The 16,385-nt window shown below is 39.8% G+C and overlaps 1 protein-coding gene across 1 annotated transcript in view; it reads left to right on the top strand.

Moving 5' to 3' along the window:
- The window catches only part of C11H3orf49 (chromosome 11 C3orf49 homolog), a 29,352-nt gene extending 13,182 nt beyond the window's left edge, over positions 1 to 16,170 (top strand). Inside the window, exons 2-6 of the mRNA XM_059940602.1 lie at positions 5,556 to 5,704; positions 9,358 to 9,680; positions 12,833 to 12,957; positions 15,408 to 15,521; positions 15,973 to 16,170. Of these exons, the coding sequence (XP_059796585.1) occupies positions 5,556 to 5,704; positions 9,358 to 9,680; positions 12,833 to 12,957; positions 15,408 to 15,521; positions 15,973 to 16,170 (909 nt within the window). The remainder of the gene's footprint in view (positions 1 to 5,555; positions 5,705 to 9,357; positions 9,681 to 12,832; positions 12,958 to 15,407; positions 15,522 to 15,972) is intronic.
- Positions 16,171 to 16,385: the final 215 nt, after the last annotated feature.

Raw genomic sequence — 16,385 nt, forward strand, 5'->3', positions numbered from 1 at the left:
TATTTGTAGTTTTTTAAGGAACCTCCATACTGTTCTCCATAGTGGCTGTATCAATTTACATTCCCACCACCAGTGCAAGAGAGTTCCCTTTCCTCCACACCCTCTCCAGCATTTATTGTTTCTAGATTTTTTGATGATGGCCATTCTGACCGGTGTGAGATGATATCTCATTGTAGTTTTGATTTGCATTTCTCTAATGATTAATGATGTTGAGCATTCTTTCATGTGTCTGTAGGCCATCTGTATATCTTCTTTGGAGAAATGTCTATTTAGGTCTTCTGCCCATTTTTGGATTGGGTTGTTCGTTTTTTTGTTATTGAGCTGCATGAGCTGCTTGTAAATCTTGGAGATTAATCCTTTGTCAGTTGCTTCATTTGCCAATATTTTCTCCCATTCTGATGGTTGTCTTTTGGTCTTGTTTATGGTTTCCTTTGCTGTGCAAAAGCTTTTAAGTTTCATTAGGTCCCATTTGTTTATTTGTGTTCTTATTTCCATTTCTCTGGGAGCTGGGTCAAAAAGAATCTTGCTGTGATGTATGTCATAGAGTGTTCTGCCTATGTTTTCCTCTAAGAGTTTGATAGTGTCTGGTCTTACACTTAGGTCTTTAATCCATTTTGAGTTTATTTTTGTGCATGGTGTCAGGGAGTGTTCTAATTTCATACTTTTACATGTATCTGTCCAATTTTCCCAGCACCACTTATTGAAGAGGCTGTCTTTTCTCCACTGTATATGCTTGCCTCCTTTATCAAAGATAAGGTGACCATATGTGCGTGGGTTTATCTCTGGGCTTTCTATCCTGTTCCATTGATCTATATTTCTGTTTTTGTGCCAGTACCAAACTGTCTTGATTACTGTTATTGTTTCTTCAGGAGACTAGTTTGGCTTTGGATTTTTTGTTTTCTTTCTTTCTTTTTTTCTTTTCTTTTTTTTGGGGGGTTTGATTGCCTGCCCAGTCACCCCTCCCAAGTCTTTTGCAAACCAAACAAGCATATATCCTGCAAGGAAGGAAGTTCAACAAAGGATAATGATATGCTAAACCTCACATAAAACAGTATATCCCCTTTTATAGAGTGATGTTGTAAAAACATATTAACTCATTTAGTTGTGCCTTTATCTGTAGATTTATTTCCATGCCATGAAACTGTTTCATGATTGAAATGTTTCTAAAGCTATCTAGAGCTGGTGTATGACATAATTATGGTAATGTGACAATCTTTCTTACAGTTTTTTATTCTCTGTAATTTAACTACACTAGCACTGAATATTGAAGTATAAATATATTTATGATAGTAACATGTACAATGTTAATTGCTCCTTATGGCCAAGCACTAAATGGCATTTTGCATACATTATCTCATGGGATCTTCTTACCAATCCCTGAGTGAGGTGGTATTATTATTATTAATCTCTTTATACAGAAAAGAAAACCAAAGTGCAGAAAAGTAATTTTCCCAAGGTCACATTGCTACTAACTGGAAGGGCTGTGATTCAAACCTATGTTTCTTGAACCACAAAACCTATGCTTAGAACAGCTATGATTCACTTTTTCACCAAAAACAAAACAAAACAGTAAGCAAACTACTGAACAATCTTTGCATCTTTTGAGGTTTAGACTTATAACAAAAATCAAATTAAGAACAAGCATTAGATAGCATTTTGCACCTAACTGAGGTTGGAAGCAAATGTAAAGTCTGACAATACCAAGGTTTGGCAAGGATATTCAATTAGCCACCTAGTGGCCACCTATCTGGATGAGACCAATGTAGTCACAAGGGTCCTTAAAAGTGGAAGAAGGAGGCAGAAAAAGAGAATCAGAAGGAGGTATGATGAATGTCAGAAAGATGCAAAGTTGCTGGCTTTAACATGGAGGAAGGGAGTGACTAGCCAAGGAAGGGGGTGGCCTCTAGACACTGGAAAAGGTAAGGAAATGGGTACAGCCCTAGAGATTCCAGAAGAAAATGTAGCTGTGCCAATACTTTGATGTTAGCCCAGTGAGACCTGTGTCAGACTGCTAACTGCAGAACTGTGAGGTCATAAATCTATGCTGTCTTAAGGCACCACCAAGTTTGTGGTAATCTGTTACAGCAGCAAAAGAAAACTAATACAGGGGCCATTTAGATTATGTTAGAAAATATTGGTGCGCACATTTTACATGATTGAGCAACTCGGAGCGGAGGTGACAATGTGCTAAAGCTGAAATCAGGTAACACCACGTTTTTTCTCAAAATCCTATAATAGCTTTTCATCTCGCAGAGAGTGAAAGCCAAGTTCATATGCTGGCCTCCAAGACCCACACGATAGATGTCTCCATTTATTTATCTGGCCTCATATTCCTCTACGGTTGCCTTCACTCCCTTCTGCTCAAGCCACACAAGCCTTTCTGTTCCTTAGACATATCAAGCAGGTCCTGCCTCAGGGCCTTTGCCTTGACCATACTCCCTGTCCAAAAGCATCTTCCCTCGATGACACTAGAGTGTCAGTCCTGGACAGGGATTCCAGTTGCTTTGTCCAGCGCTGGATCCTCACTGTCCAGAACAAATATGTATTGACTAGCTCCTGTAACCAAGCAGGACCCCATGAGGCTTTCCCAGAATAGAGCCCCGCCTGCCTTTCGTCTGTAGAAAAACTTTAGTCAAAGAATAAATTTAATCAGAGAAGTGAGAAAATGCGGAAAGAAAGGAACACAGTCAAGCAAGACAAAATAATAATACTTTGGCCATTAAACAAAGTCAAGGACCTTTAGTTCTTCCCCAAGGTCTATAGATAATATTCGGAGCCATGTCCTTTGAGCTGTTCTGCAGATACTGAAACTCCCCCCAGGTGGAAGAAGTTAATTGTATGCTGCCCTCAAGCACATTGGCCCCAGAGCAGCTGGAACCAGAAGGTTGATGATGCTGACTCCCAATTACCTCACCACCAACCAATCAGAAGAATGTCCACGAGCTGACCACGCCCTGCTCCCCGAACACTGTTAAAGACTCCTCACTACCCCTGTCCCGGGTGAGGCACAGTCTTATGGGCACTAGCCTGCTGTGGCCTCCTTTGCCTGGCAAAGCAATAAAGCTGTTCTCTTCTATTTCACCCAAAAGTCTGTCTCTGAGATTCAATTTGGCATCAGTGCACAGAGGCCGGGTTTTGGCATTACTCCTTAAAAACTATCGTCAAATTCATAGAGACAGATTGAACCCATCTCTTGGATTGGATGTAGCAATGACATTTTTTTGTTGTTGAGAGCTGTTGAATTCAGTCATTATCCCAAAGAACTAAAAAGAGTTGTTTCTGAATTCAATTCAGATTTCAAATTATTGAAATTTACCCCCAAAAATACAGAATTCTGATTTAGTTTACTTTTGCCCTTCAGTTACCTAATGTGCAGGTTGGATGAATAAAGCATGCACAGCTACAGGCTTTCTACTTAACTTCTGGGTTTGCTGTTAAAAATGCTGTCTTGGGACTTCCCTGGTGGCGCAGTGGTTAAGAATCCGCCTGCCAATGCAGGGGACATGGGTTCGAGCCCTGGTCCGGGAAGATCCCACATGCCGCGGAGCAGCTAAGCCCATGTGCCACAACTACTGAGCCCACGAGCCACAACTACTGAAGCCCGTGCGCCTAGAGCTGCGCTCTGCAACAAGAGAAGCCACTGCAATGAGAAGCCCAAGCACTGCAACGAAGCACTCACCGCAACTAGAGAAAGCCCGTGTGCAACAATGAAGACTCAAAAACAAATTAATTAATTAATTTTTTTAAATTAAAAAAATAAAAATGCTGTTTACCCTCATATCCTTCTCCTTAGCCCTTCGTATTTCGTTGTCTCTCTTCTATACAGCAGATTTTTCTCACCTATTGTATGAAGATATTGTGATGTATATTTTCATGTAATTTGATTTTTGGAATTCTGTCACCTTATGTGGTGAGTTCTTCCAAAATATAATCTTTTTCCAATTAAAAAAAATTCATAGAGACAGAAATGTTATTAGGAGTTATTGTTTAATGGGCATAGAGTTTCAGTTTTGCAAGATAAAAAAAGTGCTGGAGACAGTTGTGGTGATGGTGGCACAACAGTGTGAACGGACTTCCTGCCACTGAGCTGTACACTTCAAAATGGTAAATTTTATATGATGTCTAGTTTATCACAATTTAAAATTTTTTAATTTTATATTTAAAAAATTTTAATGATAGAAAAACCCTAATAGGGATTTCCCTGGCAGTTCAGTGGTTAAGTCTACGAGCTTCCACAGGGATTCCAGTTGTCTTGTTCAACGCTGTATCCTCACTGCCCAGAATAAATATGTATTGACTAGCTCCTGCAGGGGGCATGGGTTTGATCCCTGGTCGAGGAATTAAGATCCTGCATGCCATGCTGCATGGCCAAAACAAAACAAAACAAAACAAAACAAAAACTCTAATTATTTTCCATTATTCTGAAGAGCCAGACCAAAATCTTTCAATTGTTCTGTAGGATCCAGCAGGTTTGGCCCTGCCTGTCTCTCCAGCTCATCAGATACATCCATCTCTTTGCTGCAGCCACCCTGACTATCTTGTAAATTTTCAAAGACATCAGACTCCTAACACCTCAGGGCTTTGGTACCTGCTGATTCATCTGCCTGGAGCAGACAGATCCTCACGCAAGTAACTCTTTTATCTTGTTGCGCTCTCTGGCCCAATGACCTTATCAGGCAGAACTACTGCATTAAAATCTGCATGTTAATAAGATCCCCAGGTAATTTGTGTGCTCATGAAAGTCTGAGAAGCCAGCTCCAGATGACTGATGAGTGCAAACACAGCAAACAGAGTAATCCTTGTATCTCCCAACACTTTTCTAGAGTTTTCCTTCTTAGCTTCTAGTTAAGTTCAGACTGAAAAACTCAAAGCACCAGAGAAGGATGGGAATAAATCCTAGTGTCTGCTGCCACCTTGTGGTGGGAAGTTCAAACCCAGCCAGAATTTGCTCTTCTCTGGGAAATAAACTAGAAAATGTTAGAAGGGAGGGGTGGACTCAACTTTCTCAGCCACGTGTGTTGAGAGATCACTACAAAATACAAGATATAATAGCCCTTGGAAGAAGCCCTTGTACTGTGAGAAGGCCAAATAAAAACGTGACAGAGAGAGTATTCATCAGCTCTACTTGAAAAATCTAACAAAAGCTGGGATCATTGGAATTCCTATTGCTTCTGCTTCTGCCCTCTTCGGAATTCAAACATGCACACCTGACTGTGATAATCAATTGGTGTGTGATTATTTTATTACCAACCCAAATGGCAGTGGTTAGACAATCAGGTCACCTGTTCTGCATCTGCCTTGCCCAGAAGTTCACAACAGGAAAGGGAATTTCCCACCGCTCTGTCAAATGCGTCACTGGTGACCTCCGTGAAGTGGTAAACAGGGCCGGTCCAACAAATGATGTCTCTAACACCTTAAAGGGAATCAGGAAGCAATTCCAAAAATTTCCTAGTACTTTACCCCAAACAGCCCAGAAGTTAAAAGCGCCTCAGTCACTCACTGCATGATTTTGTTTTGAAGTTTGTGAGCTCAAGAGCTGAAGAAATCCAAAACAGCTGCTACAGGTGAAGTTGATAGCAACGGACCATCCTCACCTATATACACCAGAGCCCTTTAAGGTTGCTTACGGAAAAGCTGGCCAGTACCGGAGATTTCAGCAACCCAGAAAGAGAAATGGCTCATTCAAAAGGAAAGGGATTGAAAGGTAGGAAACTGGGACTCATTTCCTTCTCTCTTGAGTGAGATTCTTTGGATTTTGCATTGTCCAATATTCACTGTGATGATTAGAAAAGGTAGCATCTCTTTTTAAGCATTGCGTTTAGAAATGAAGGCTCTGTATGGATTAGAGGAAGAGGAGACAGCATTTATACACTGGATCAGAGAACCTAGTGCCACAATGGAAGCTTCATTTTGTGATTAGAAAAGTCTTCATTGTAATGGGGAAAACCTTTGCTTTCTACCTGAATTTGAGTTTTAATGTTGCATATTATACTAAAATAAGCAGATGGTAAGTTAATATTTCAGTCTCACAATTTTAGACAGCAAATACTATTATTTTGAAAATTCAGTAGTGCATTTTTCAAGATGAGTCCATGAGCAATGCTCTTTCTGTTCCCTTTTCCAGCAATTTTGGCTGCTGAGATACATACTAATTGTATTTCACCCATGTGCATGCTCTTATGTAACCTAAAAACTGTCTTATACTTAATTTTTCTTGCCAATGGCAAAACCATGAAGACAAGCATGAAATACTCCAAAAATAATACATTTTAATTTGGAAAGTTAGTGAGATGAATTATTTTCCAATTTTGAGGGCAGGGTGTTTTCTTTCTTACCAGGTTCATGAGCAATATCTTAGATAGGTAGAAATGAGGTGTTTTCATGAGACCTGAAGCATCAAAGATCAGACTTCTGAACTTCCACAGGTAAAATGAAATTTTGCAGAGATTTCCACTTCCAGTAAGAAACAGGGGTTAAAAGGAGAGGCAATACAACCAAATAAATTCACCACCAACCAAGATACTTAAAAGCTTAGGAAAGAAAGGATTCTTTTCATAACAACAATGGCAGCAGTTCTACTCCTAGGCTCTGGAGCAAAATTACATTTGTTAATTATGTTATAAATAGACTGGGAATAAGGGTGGAGGGATGGGCATGGGAGACGCATTCTAGAGATTCAGAAACTGCTTAGGGCAGGGCTTATTATTTGAGGGGTTGCATGGATGGCCTTGGGGGTTCCTGAACCTCCTGAATTGTATTCCCATGTGTATGTGTATTTATGGTAGTAGAAACAGATGGCTTTATTAAAAGATTCTCAGAAGGGTCCATGGGAAATTAGTCTTAGCCCGTAAATGACCTTTGGGCAAATTAGAATATGGCACCCCTTCCTTAGGACACTTGACTGCCCTCTGCTGGAAAGTTATTGTATTATAGTAACTATGCTCAACTATAATGAATGTGAATAATACCACCTCGTGAGTGTGTGTGTGTGTGTGTGTGTGTGTGTGTGTACAACTGACAGAACTCTACGTCCTTGGTCCCAAAAAGGAGGCTGCTAGCCTATGAGGGCTCCCTTCTTTTGACCTCTTAGCTTGCACTCCCTTCTTGCCTTTTAAATTTTTTCCACACAGATCTGTTCCACATGGTAATAAAAGCTATCATTTATTGAATGTATTATCAGGTTTCAAGCACATAAATTATTTTCTTTTATTTGTACATTCCTGAGAACAACATACCTATTTTCAAATGAGAAAACTGAAGCTTATAGATGTTAAATAACATGGCCAAGATCACACAGTTAGGAAGTATGGTGCTGGTTTGAACCAAACCATTTAACTCCAGTGCTTGGGCTGAACTATTTAGTGGGCTGAACTACTTCTCTTGCATAATGACAGAGAAGCTGAATGATTTAGGTTCAATTGAGAATAGTGTTTTTCTGGAGGTTGGTATTTTGCTGCTGGTGGGACTTGACATAGTTTAAGTAGCATATGAAAAATGTTTTTAATAGTTATGAAGTTATTTATATCCTCATTAGAAATATGTATTACATGTATTATAAATATAATGTAATATAATATAATATAAAACCTGGGATTTCACCCTGAGAAATGAAGATTTATGCTCACACAAAAACTTGTACACACATGTTTATAGTAGCTTTATTCATAACGGCCCCAAATTGGAAACTACCCAAATGTCTTCCAATGAGTGAATGGTTAGACAAAGTGTGGTATGTCCACATCATGGAATGTTACTCAGCAATAAAGAGGAATAGAATATTGATAAACACAACAACCTGAATGAATCTCTGGAGAATTATGCTGAATGAAAAAAGTAAACCCCAAAAGATTTTACAGTTGACTCTTGAACAAAGCAGGGATTAGGGATGCCAGCCATTTGCACAGTCAAAAATCTATGTATAACCTAGAGTCAACCCTCCATATCTGTAGTTCCTTGGTGTCTAAGGTTCCACATCCACGGACTCAACTGACCTTGGATCATGTAGTACTTACTATTGAAAAAAATTTGCATGTAAGTAGAACTGTACAGTTCAGACCCATGTTGTTCCAGGGTCAACCATATGCTGTATGATTCCATTTACAGTACCTTCTTGAAAGGACATAGATTGTACACATGGAGGACAGCTTAGTGATTGCCAGGGTTTAAGGAAAAGGTAGGGGTGAGTGGGAAGTGGGTGTGGCTATAAAACACGAAGTATCCTAGTGGTGATGGAAATGTTCGGTATCTTGCCAGTATCAGTGTCAATATCCTGGTTGTGCCAATGTATTTTAGTTTTGCAGGAGTTTGCCATTGGGGGAAACTGGGTAAAGGGTACACAGAGAATCTCCCTGTATTATTTATTACAACTGCATGTGAAACTACAATTATCTCGAAATAAAAAGGTTAATTTTTTTAAATCCCTGGGATTTTATGGATATTGTTGCTTTGGATGAAACTAACAAAAAAACAGTTAATTGAGGAAGAATATTAGGTAAATCAGGGTATCATGGAATGGATGATATTTACCTAGCACAGAGGATAACAACACAGACTTTGGGGTCAGATTGTCTGGGCATAAGTTACTTAATCTTATTTAATCTTATTTAATCTTTCCAACTTTTAATTTCCTCATTTGTAAAATGGAGAGGACAGTAGGAGGATTAAATTGTGTAATACATATGAAAGAACTTAGATGAGTGTTTAGCACGTAGAAGTCTATTAAGAAGTGTTACCTATTTACTAAAATATGAAAAATTACTAAAATATGCAAAAATGATGAAGATGCTATATGACTATTTGGAATTTTGGAAATAATGCATTTAGAATTATTCTCTCTAAATGCATATTCTATGTAAATGAAGTGTTTATAGGACCTTGGAGACTATAGTCTTTATTGACTACCCTAGCAGACTCTTTCATCTCTCATCACTGTAGCCTGGGAACCACTAAATCCAGCAAAAACTATCTCAAACCATTACTGAAATAAGATCTCCAATTTGCCAATAAGAGGTAATATAATTTAACAATCACAAACCAAGATTAAAATCTGCATTCTATGCTTGGTCAATTAAGTTAATCTCTCTATGTCTCAGTTTACTCATTAGTAAAATGAAGATAATAATATAACCTACCTGCTATGAGGATTAAATGAGATAGTGGCCAGAATGCACTTCTAGAGTTTGGCAACAAAACGCCAAGTAGTTGCTTTGGCTTTATTCTTCTGTGATTTGGGTCTTCAAATTTATTTTTTGGAACTGTATGATTTTTTCACATTTGCAGTGGATTTTAATGATTTAAATGATACCTTTTTTTTAACTTTTCAATTTCCTTGATACAAATTATTTCTCTTTTGTTCAGATGGCATAGAGCTGTGTCTACCAACTTAGTAAAACAAAATGTATTGGTCCCCAAAGAGGAATCATCCAATGAGAGTGACATGGAATTTCATGAAAGCCAGCAAAATCAGAAAAGAGATTTGGTCAAGAAAGTGAAGACTTTTTTGGGGAGGATGCTGTCACACAAGTACAGAAGCAAGCCAGCAAGTGTCAGCGGAGAGGGCTCCACTAACCATAAGGAAACCCTCCTTTCAAATACGCAGAGCCCTCTTCCTAGAATTGTCAAGGAGCTTCCATCGCCCAAGTTATTTACCGAACCAAGAATGAGAAAGTTCTCACAGGATGGTAATCAAAGGCAACATATGGTTAAGTGTCAAGGCCAAGAGGAAAAATGAAATTAGGATGGCTTTTCTTGCTACCCCAAGTATGGCATCTCCTGGGAGCTGGTCTGAACTGCAGAAGCTCAGTCCCCACCCAGGTCTACTGAGTCAGAATCTGCATTTTAGAAAGACCCCCAGGTGACTCGTATGTACACGGATTTTGAAAAGCTCTGAATTAGATCACCTTTGAGGTCCCTCCCAGTCCAATTAATCAGTGGTTCTCATCAGTCTAAAGCTACTTTTCATTTAAATACAGATGCATGCATAGGCATATGTATGTGTATACGTATGTACACATACACATACACTAGAAAATCAAACCACATACACATACACATATATTAGAAAATCAAACCAAAGTGGGATTTTGTTTTGTTTTGTTTCTGGAGAAAGGAGTGAGGCAGACTTTCAAATGGCTACTTCTAACAGAAGAGGGTGTGGTGAGAATTCTATTTTTTAAATCTATGATTGGTAAGTCAGAAAGGAAGTTTTATTTTGTTGTATCTACTTCTCATGTACCTTGTGAAGAATCAATGTTTGAACAGTTAACTTTGTCTTTTTTGCAACGTGGTGATGCTGTTTTGGGGGGGCCCTAATGAGTGATGACTAACGATACTACTACTATTTGCATTCTCCTCTGTAGCTTTTTAAAATTAATAGACCTTATTTTTTAGAGCAGTTTTAGGTTTACTGGAAAATTGGGCAGAAAATACAGAAAGTTAGTTCCCATATACCTCTCTCTCCTTACCCTACCCTCATAGTTTCCTCTGTTATTAACATCTTGCCTTAGCATGGTTACATTTGTTACAATTGATGAGCCAATATTAATATATTATTATTAAGTATAGTCCATAGTTTACATTAGAGTTCACTCTTTGCCCTGCACACTTCTATGGTTTTGAAAAACCCACCATGTAATGTGTCTCTCATTATAATATCATACAGAAGAGCTTCACTGCCATGAATATCCTTTGTAGGTTTCTAATACCCTTTATAGCACAGCATCCAGAAACATATAAAGTCCTTATGTATACGTAGGAAATTCAAACATACCTTCAAATTTCACATGGTTATAAGGCTGCAAGCCTAGTGGATACTTTTTCCAGAAAAAAACCCCCAAAAAACAAAAATGATGGCTTCCAGCTGCCTGATTGCCCTTTCAAACAAACTCTTCTGGAAAAAGCAGTCACTATTACAAGGATCCAAGCATCTAGCAATTACCTGGTATGGATTGACCTGCCTATTTCTGTTAAAAATAGCAAAGAGGACATGCTTATATACTGATGGGGGTGGAGTTGGAGGGTCCAGCAGAAAACAGAGGACCAGAATCTTCCCCCTCATCCCATGCACTGGCTTATTTTCAACTTAGTTGGAATAACAAATCTCTACACTAAGATTTTTCCAAGAAACTTGCCCATCCTTCAGGCTTCCACTCAAACATTCTGACCCTCAGCTGTGACCAAAAGACAGTTGCTCATCCCTGTTGACCCTCATTACACTTTTTTAACAAAAATTTAGTAAATAATTATTATATGCCAGCCACACTGTTAGGGATAGAGTAGCAGATAGAACACACATGGTCCCTACCCTCCTGGAGTTACAGCACAGAGGGACATTCCAGCATTATGCAGATGATTACCTCTCATGCAAAGGAGAAGCAGATGGCACTATGGGTACACATCATGGATGCTAATTTAGGGGCAGGGGCTCAGGAAAGGCCTCTCTGAGGAAGGAACAACTCAGATGAGATCTGAGGGACAGCTAGAGTTAGATAAGGAAAGAGTGGTGAGAACAGTTTCCCAGGAAGAGGGGAGAGCACTTTCAAGTTCCAACATCAAGAGAGCACTGGGCGTAATTAAGAAATTAAAGTAATCCAGCCAAGGAGAGGCTGGTGAATAAGGTGGTAAGGGTGTCTGTAAGCCATGTTAAGAAATGTTAACTTTTCCTAAGGGTGATAAGAAACCATCAAATATTTTCAAGCTGGGGATTTATATAATCTGATTGGCATTTTTTAAAGGTAGCTCAGGCCGCAGGGTAGAGACTGGATCGAAGAAGAGCAAGAAGAGATGCAGAAGGAACAATAAACAGGCTCTTACATTCGTTCAGGCAAGGGATGATAATAGTTTGGACGAGTCGTGGTGGTGGGGATGGTGAGATGAAGGGAGAAATATTCGCAGGTAGAAGTTGCAAGATTTGGGGATGAGCTGGACGGTGGCAGGGGAGAAGGAAGGGTCCCCGGGTTGAGCATCTGCTTTGAAGGTGGAGCCACCAGTCACTGAGATGAGGAGCCACGGCTCCTAGATGTGGTTATCAATGGACCTAAAGCAGGTTAAGTTGATTTTAGGTGCTGCGCACAGCTTGAACACACTGAAACGGGACAAGCTGCAAAACCCTTTTTCCAAATGACCCTGTCGATCCCTTTGACTACAACAAGGAAAAAGTCTCATTTCCTGCCCTTTTTCTGTTACAGTAAAAAAGAGAGTAATCTCAAGTTTAGTGCCTTCTGTAGGCAATAACATGGTTTTGGTTTTACCATACTAGTCTCAGTGCCTATATTTATGATACTGGTTTTTGATTTATGATCGTGTTTTAAGTTTCCTTTATAAGTACGTTTATTGTGTTAAGAATTGAATTGATAGAGAAAAATATTAAGGGCTCTAGGGTCCACGGGGCTCCTGGAATGTGGGAAAAACTCTTAAGATGGTATGTGAACGACTGAGCCTTGTGCCACTTTGCTGCAGAGTAGATTTAAAGTTGGCTTTTGTCTACAGCAAATACTCAAGCGATTGTCTTGCACATTAGAGGGTTACTTTTTCGAATTCCACAAGAGTTACAGGGAACAGCAACAGAGGGCAAAACTGAAGTCTCAAAGACAGGTAACCACCTTGTTAAGACGGGTTGGTGACCACTGAGGTCATGACCACAAGGAAAGGCAAATGTTCAGTAGAAAGTGTAAGCTTCAGCAAAACAAATCCATTTTAATTTTTAACCCCAAAGAAAAAAGCCACTGAGACAGCATGTGATGCTGGCTTTTCAGGAGACTTTCTAATAGGGAGCATATGTTTATTACTGTGATCCTTCAAGATTGTCTGTTTTTTTCTTCCCCTTCCCTCTAAGCAACTATACAACTTGAAGTTGTAGAAGCAGAGACAGAGGAGATAACCCAAGGAAATACACTCCTCCGAGCCAGGAGAACCACCAAGCAGTTATCTGTGACATCCCTTCCCTCAGGACTGCAGAAGGTAAAATGCTAAAACAAACTCGCCTCTAAAGACTTATCAGTAAGTCAGTGTTTAGGGATGTTGTAAAAACCAAGTTCTCTCCCACTGCAAGTCCCTCATAATAAAGCATTTAAAGCTGCTACTTGTGTGTCTCCACTCCCAGAATTTAGGGCACAGAATGTGGACTTTCCAGTTTTGATTCCTCTAGTTCTGAGCGCAAACTGTGCAGCTTCTGCTACAATCTGGGCAACGGTGAAGTTTACAGCTTTATATTGACTTTGTCAGCTGTTCAGATATCAAGACTCATTAGTATATTAGCACCTGGCCTATCATGCATACATGTGGAGAGGAATTCTCTAGACCAACCCAATAGAATTTCTGTGAGGATGCAAGTGTACATTTGTCCAAAATAGTAGCCATTAGCACGTGTGGCTTTTCAGACTTTGGAATGTGGCCAGTGCAACTGAGGAGCTGAATTTTAAATTTTATTTCATTGTAATTGAAATTAGAATACAAATAGCCATATGTATAGTATAGACAGTACAGCACTAGATGATCCAGGACTCTCCAACCCAAAGCTTGTACTTACCTGTACTTATCAAGTTTTAGCCTAAATTGCCCAGACTATTTTTTTAATAGAACCCTGAAATACTATTATTACTTCAGATATAATAAGCATTTACTTAAAGCTGACTATGTTCCAGGCCCTGTTCTCAGTGCTTTAAAAATACCAACTCAGTTAATCCTTACGACAGCCATATAAGGTAGAGAGCAATAGGTTACTACAGTAAGTAGGATATTATTTTAGGGATGGTAATGAGAGGTTAAGTAATTGGCCCAGATAATTGGAAGAGCCAGGCTTCAAACAGCAGAAGACCTGGCTCTGGAGTGCTTAGTCCTAATTACTATGCTAGGTACTAATTGTACCGTCCAATATGGTAGCCAATAGCCACGTGTGACTATTTACATTAATTAAAATTAAATAAAAGTCCATTCCCTTTGCTGCACTAGCTACCTTTCAAGTGCTCAGTAAACGTATATGGCCAGCGTCTGTTGGACTGGACAGCGCAGATAAAGAACATTTCCATTTTTGTGGAAAGTTCTGTCGAACAATGCTGCTCTAGAGCATCACTGCCAGAGTGCACCAATATTAGTTTTGAATTTTACCTTTTTTGTGCTAAGTTTGCATTTATCGTATTCCTATTATGTGCTGGGCAGTCTGGGGAGGCTATAAAGGTGACCCAAGGTCATGGTCCTGTTTGTGTGGAACTTATAGTTTGATAGAGGAGATGGACATGAAAGTATGGCACTGTTAGCTCTCAGAATGTTCTCAAAAATATATCTGAATGAACGGCCCACATTTCAAAATCAGAAAAATTCAAACAGAAATCTGGATTTTCAACTTCCTTTTGAAAAATAGGAGGATTTGGCAACACTGGGCCCACAATTCCCGGGGCAACAGCAGGAGCCGGCGCAGAGGCCTGCCGCCTTTGCAGGAGGGCATGTTCTCTCCAGTTCACACCAGCCCCAGCTAAGCCTGTTTTACAAACCCTGCCTGACCCTTCTAGGCATTTGACTTTTTAATAGTGGTATTCAACAAACACAGAAGTAAGTAATTACCAAGTGCTTAATAGAAAAAAAGCCCCCAAAACACTTGGTTTTACGAGAGAGGAAAAAGAGGAGTCGTACTCTGGATGGACTGGGGAAGATTCTGCCAGTGACACTTGAGCCTGGGCGAGCTGGCAGGGCAGAGTGGAGGTTCCGCAGACTCATTTGTAAATTCAGGCAAAGGGCAAGACCCAGATGTGATCCCACATCCTACTTTGTGTAGGCCTCACAATAGTCCTAATGCTAATTACTAAGCACAAGGGGAAGGAAGAGTGAACCCAATAAGACTAAAAAGGGCATATTAGCCAGGAGCCATGACCTAGGAATGATTTCCAATAGCACAGGTACTTGAAACCAGCAAGCCAGGGACCAGGGGAAGAGTATCAGGCATGCAGCAAAAAGAACCCAGAGCTTTCTTTTTATGTTTGGAGACATGTCTGTCATGAAAATAAGGAAACCTGCAGAAACAAGACCAAATTAACAACTGGATCCAGTGATAATGAGCTTTCTGGGGCACTGGTCTACAACAGCCCCACACTCTGTGCTCAGCGGCTGCAGAAGCAATTTCTTCTTCTTCCCCCTTACAAATGACCTGCTTTTTTCCTGACACTGTATTTTCTCTTAGAACCAGACAATCTCATTTCTCTGCACCCTATAGATCTCTTCAAAGAGAGCTCTGGGCACAAAGGAGATACATGGGGGGTGGAGAATAATATGAATACGACCTCCAACTCAACGTTGTTATGGGGCAAATGTTCAGTTTATAAGAGAATGTCCCAAAGGTGAGAATGTTCATTTAAGCACCGTCACAGATATCATGTTGGCACTTCTTAATCTGATGTATTTTTGCATTTTTATGATAGGTTCCGTATTCCTCAAAAAAGAGACCACACTTTCCAGCATTTAAAAAAAAGAAACATAGCACGGAAAACATCCTCCGAAAATCAGATTTGACAGTAGTAAAGCTTCAAATGCAGGTAGTGGACAAAGGCTTTTACTTGGTGTTTCAAAAGCATCAGAGGGCCAGGCTTAACTGAATGCACAGCCCTGCTAGACAGCGCGGATGTGGGATGAAACTAATGATTAGCATGAAGGAATCATGTTAGTGGGGGGCATTCAAGAGTGGCTACAGGATTGCTGAGGGCACCGAGGATGGTGCTGCGTGCCTAATAAATATCAAGTGAATTCAATTAAAATGAAGGCACACACATGGGCTTCTTTTGAGAAGAAATGACATCCTCTTTACCACTGGGTGGTAAATGTATGTTTTCAAGCTCTGTTTGCTATGACTTGAATTAGATTAATACTTTGGGACTTGTAAACGTCCAACAATTCCTGAACTTATCTCTCAGGAAAAACAGGCCTCCTTTGGATGTGGACAAGGCTTTCTAGCACATGGTTTCATTTCTTTGTATCTGGCTGTCATAGGTGGATGACCTCATAGAAACAGTGACAGATAAATCCATGAAGCTATTGGCCCAAAGACATGCTGAGCTTCAACAGTGTGAGTTTCTAGGGGATGAAATCCTTCAGTCTTCCAAGCAGTTCCAGAGGATATCCAAGAGAACCATGAGGAAGTATAAATTGAAAAACGTGTGTTTCCCATGTACTTGGTGCTGCTTCTGATTTTGTTTCTGACTGCACAAAAGTTATGTTCATAGGGGTTCTTATCTTTTGGTACATAATCCTGAATAAGTTTCTCTTAATCAGTGGCGGCAGCGGGGGGTTAAGGGGGGTGGGGTCGGTGGTAAAAATATTCTGCCCAACAGTCCTTAAAAAAAGATCCTTTTGGAAAAATTGATTTTTAATTCTGAGTCGATATAAGCAAATTTTTGCTTCAT

This window comes from Balaenoptera ricei, chromosome 11 (assembly GCF_028023285.1).
Source record: "Balaenoptera ricei isolate mBalRic1 chromosome 11, mBalRic1.hap2, whole genome shotgun sequence".
NCBI classification, from domain to species: Eukaryota; Metazoa; Chordata; class Mammalia; order Artiodactyla; family Balaenopteridae; genus Balaenoptera; species Balaenoptera ricei.